A 3,915-nucleotide genomic window follows, 5' to 3' on the forward strand; every position below is an offset into this window, starting at 1 on the left:
AGGGACTGGAAGACTGGTCAGAATTGAAAGAATGATGGATGGCGCTAAATACAGGGAAATTCTTGAGGGAAACCTGTTTCAGTCTTCCAGAGATTTGAGACTGGGACGGAGGTTCACCTTCCAGCAGGACAATGACCCTAAGAATACTGCTAAAGCAACACTCAAATGGTTTTTAAGGGGAATTATTTAAATGTATTGGAGTGACCTAGTCAAAGCCCAGACCTCAATCCAATTGAAAATCTGGACATAAATATATATACATTGCAATTATTTTCGAATGAGCGGCCGTTCATGTGCAAAGGATTAACATTTCAATTAATATAATTATCAACTGTCCCCAACCCTTTCCATTATCTACCAAGCCATCATACCGGTTTAGCCCACTAGTGACTTATGCATTATGTTAGTAACTAATAACTAATTATATTGTTTGTTTATGTATTTCTGTGATTTGTTTAGTTAGTAAATAAATAAATGAATAAGCCAATTTGTATATCATTTTGGATACTAGGATTCATGCAGATATCCAAAGGTTTGCAATGTTCAGTAATGAGAACAATAATGAAAGAACGAGAATGAGGTAATAAGGATACATTAATAGAAGACTAATCGATAAGATATGAAAGTCTCTGACGAGTCGATTCGGGAAATAGAGACTCTATAAACATTTTCCTGTGGTGCCCCGAGATGCTTGTTAATTAAAGCTTACATGATTAGTTTAATCACGTAATAATAATTACACATAGAGAATTGATTTGATAAAATAACAGTCTTCACATTTAATGATAGTCACAGACCCGACAGTGGGGTAAAGAGATGAGGTAGTGATTAAAAAATCATATTAAAGACTGTTATTGCACACAGTGAGTCCAAGCAACTTATTATGTGACCTGTTTAGTAAGTGTTTACTCCTGAACCTATTTAGGCTTGCCATAACTAAGGGGTTGAATACTTATTGACTCAAGACATTTCATTTTTCATTCATTTGTAAAAAGTTCTATAAACATAATTCTACTTTGACATTATGGGGCATTATGGGCCAGTGACACAACCTCAATTTAAATTCAGGCTGTGACACAACAAAATGTGGAAAAAGTCGATGGGTGTGACTACTTTCTGAAGGCATTGTATTATCATATTCAAGTAAATGTATAAATGTGACTGTGAAAGAGTAATGTTAATTGCTGTTAAACTGTGTAAATGTGACAGTGAAACAGTGAGGTTTTGGCTGTTATTGTGTAATGTTGTTAGGGATTGCGTAACTAGTGGCAGGGAAGTCAGGCGCAGGAGAGCAAAACTGGGTAATCAACAGAGCAGTTTTATTCATAAAACCACCGGACACCAGAACAACAAACAAATGGGTACAAAACCCGTCACGCACCAGAGAAAACGTGCACATGCACTTACAATAAACAAATCCGCACAAAGACATGGGGGGAACAGAGGGTTAAATACACAACATGTAATGAGGGAATTGAGACCAGGTGTGTGGGAAGACAAGACAAAACAAAAGGAAAATGAAAAGTGGATCGATGATGGCTAGAAGACCGGATACACCGACCGCCGCCCGAACAAGGAGAGGAACCAACTTCGGCGGAAGTCGTGACAAATGTGACAGTGAAACAGTAAGCTTATTTGCTGTTAAAATGTATATGTGAGACAGTGAGACTGGCGAGGCGACCCTGAGGATAGTAGGCGTGACTTCGGAGGACGACAGTGTTTCCACCTGCATCGCCGCTAACGACCTGGGCTCCGTGACATCATCAGCCAGCCTCAGAGTACTAGGTGAGACACCACACACACACTTGCATAAACACGTACACACACACGTACACACGCACACACACGTGTCCAGCAGTGCTCACAGTACTGTAGTGTAATCCCACACTCGAATGTTTCTGTTTAATTTTCACACACAAACTCTCCCTCTTTCCCTGTATTTGACTGTATTCCCCGTCTGTGTAGTTGTGTCCAGTGATGGGGTCAGGGTGAGCTGGAAAGACAACTTTGAGTCCCACTACACTGAGGTGGCAGAGCTGGGCAGGTACATTACACATCTCTTCTCCTATCACTCCTAGCTGTGTGTGTGTGTGTTTGTCTGTTTACCCTACTGTACCTACTCTCTCCACAGAGGCCGGTTCTCTGTGGTCAAGCGTTGCGAACACAAGTCGACCAAACGCACAGTGGCGGTCAAGCTGGTTAATAAGAAGCTGATGAAAAGAGACCAGGTGACCCAGGAGCTCAGCCTGCTACAGCGACTACAACACACACACCTGGTCACACTGCTGGACACGTACGAGACCCTCAGCAGCTACGCGTTGGTCATGGAGATGTCAGTTACACACACAGTAACATTTAACATTCTCACAAATCTGCTACCATCTAAACCTGGACCCGTGTGCGTGTCTATCTCTCTGCAGGGTTGATCAGGGTCATCTCCTGTACTACATTGTGAGCTGGGGGAATGTCGCTACGCTACTTTAGAGCCCGGAGAGGACTCATCTAATGACTGAGCTCCTCCACTTTGTTGAGACAGTTTTATGTCCAATCAGAGCTTTTCGATTGCTGTGCTTTCATACTTAATCTAAGAAACTATGACGACGACCATGTTGCAAGTAACTATAGAGATTCTGCTGACTGCTGCATTGTCTTCTCAACAGAAAATAATGATTTGTTATTGCTTTTACTTTTACTTAAACAGAAATTGTGTTGCGCAGATTTAAGATGTTTAAGCCTTACTTTGTAAATGGACTCTAACTGCCTTCTGTCCCTCCCGTTTCAAAATGTCCGCCTGGTTTTGAGGATGTTCTTAGAGGCGAGACTATAGAATCCTGCAAATTAAATGTAGTAGATCGCCAATAGAGCGACCTAGCCTGAGTGGCAGAAGATATAGCCAATCAGATGGAAAGTGAATGAGGAAGAGGAGGAAGACAGAATACTGTAAATGCACTCACTGGATGTTATGTTTCCCCCATTCTTATCATGTGCAATGTTGCAGTTTTAACATTTTATGCAACTATTTATGAAGACATCGGTTGTACATGTAATAAATGGAGATAAAAGCATGAACTTGGTACTGCAAGCTCCACTGGTGGTAGTCCTCTTAATTTGACCTATAACCCTATTGGGGTGTTAACTTATCACCATAGAACTAGAAAGAGTAGAACGGCCTTCCCAATTCAGGTCAATGAAGCCATATTGGTTGGACTGGTGGCCATTTTGAGTGTCTCCATTAGACATTGTAATTCTATGGTTATTTCTTCCTAGGTAACCTAACCATCTTCCCGTACAAAGGTTGTTGAAACATGGGAACGTGGAATGGATGTATTTTCTTCCTGTTTCTTTTTTTGTCCCATCTCATCCTATTTTATACATACAGTGGGGAGAACAAGTATTTGATACACTGCCGATTTTGCAGGTTTTCCTACTTACAAAGCATGTAGAGGTCTGTAATTTTTATCATAGGTACACTTCAACTGTGAGAGACGGAATCTAAAACAAAAATCCAGAAAATCACATTGTATGATTTTTAAGTAATTCATTTGCATTTTATTGCATGACATAAGTATTTGATCACCTACCAACCAGTAAGAATTCCGGCTCTCACAGACCTGTTAGTTTTTCTTTAAGAAGCCCTCCTGTTCTCCACTCATTACCTGTATTAACTGCACCTGTTTGAACTCGTTACCTGTATAAAAGACACCTGTCCACACACTCAATCAAACAGACTCCAACCTCTCCACAATGGCCAAGACCAGAGAGCTGTATAAGGACATCAGGGATAAAATTGTAGACATGCAACAGGCTGGGATGGGCTACAGGACAATAGGCAAGCAGCTTGGTGAGAAGGCAACAGCTGTTGGCGCAATTATTAGAAAATGGAAGAAGTTCAAGATGACGGTCAATCACCCTCGG

At 41.1% G+C, this 3,915-nt stretch overlaps 1 protein-coding gene across 1 annotated transcript; it reads left to right on the forward strand.

Moving 5' to 3' along the window:
• Positions 1 to 575: 575 nt before the first annotated feature.
• On the forward strand, positions 576 to 2,484 carry LOC120027048 (triple functional domain protein-like). The gene is made up of 5 exons (XM_038971892.1): positions 576 to 580; positions 1,664 to 1,785; positions 1,966 to 2,044; positions 2,132 to 2,332; positions 2,421 to 2,484. The coding sequence occupies exons 1-5, from the start codon at positions 576 to 578 to the stop codon at positions 2,482 to 2,484; spliced, it is 471 nt and encodes a 156-aa protein (XP_038827820.1).
• The last annotated feature ends 1,431 nt before the right edge of the window (positions 2,485 to 3,915 follow it).

The sequence above is a fragment of the Salvelinus namaycush genome, chromosome 32 (assembly GCF_016432855.1).
Source record: "Salvelinus namaycush isolate Seneca chromosome 32, SaNama_1.0, whole genome shotgun sequence".
Classification (NCBI taxonomy): Eukaryota; Metazoa; Chordata; class Actinopteri; order Salmoniformes; family Salmonidae; genus Salvelinus; species Salvelinus namaycush.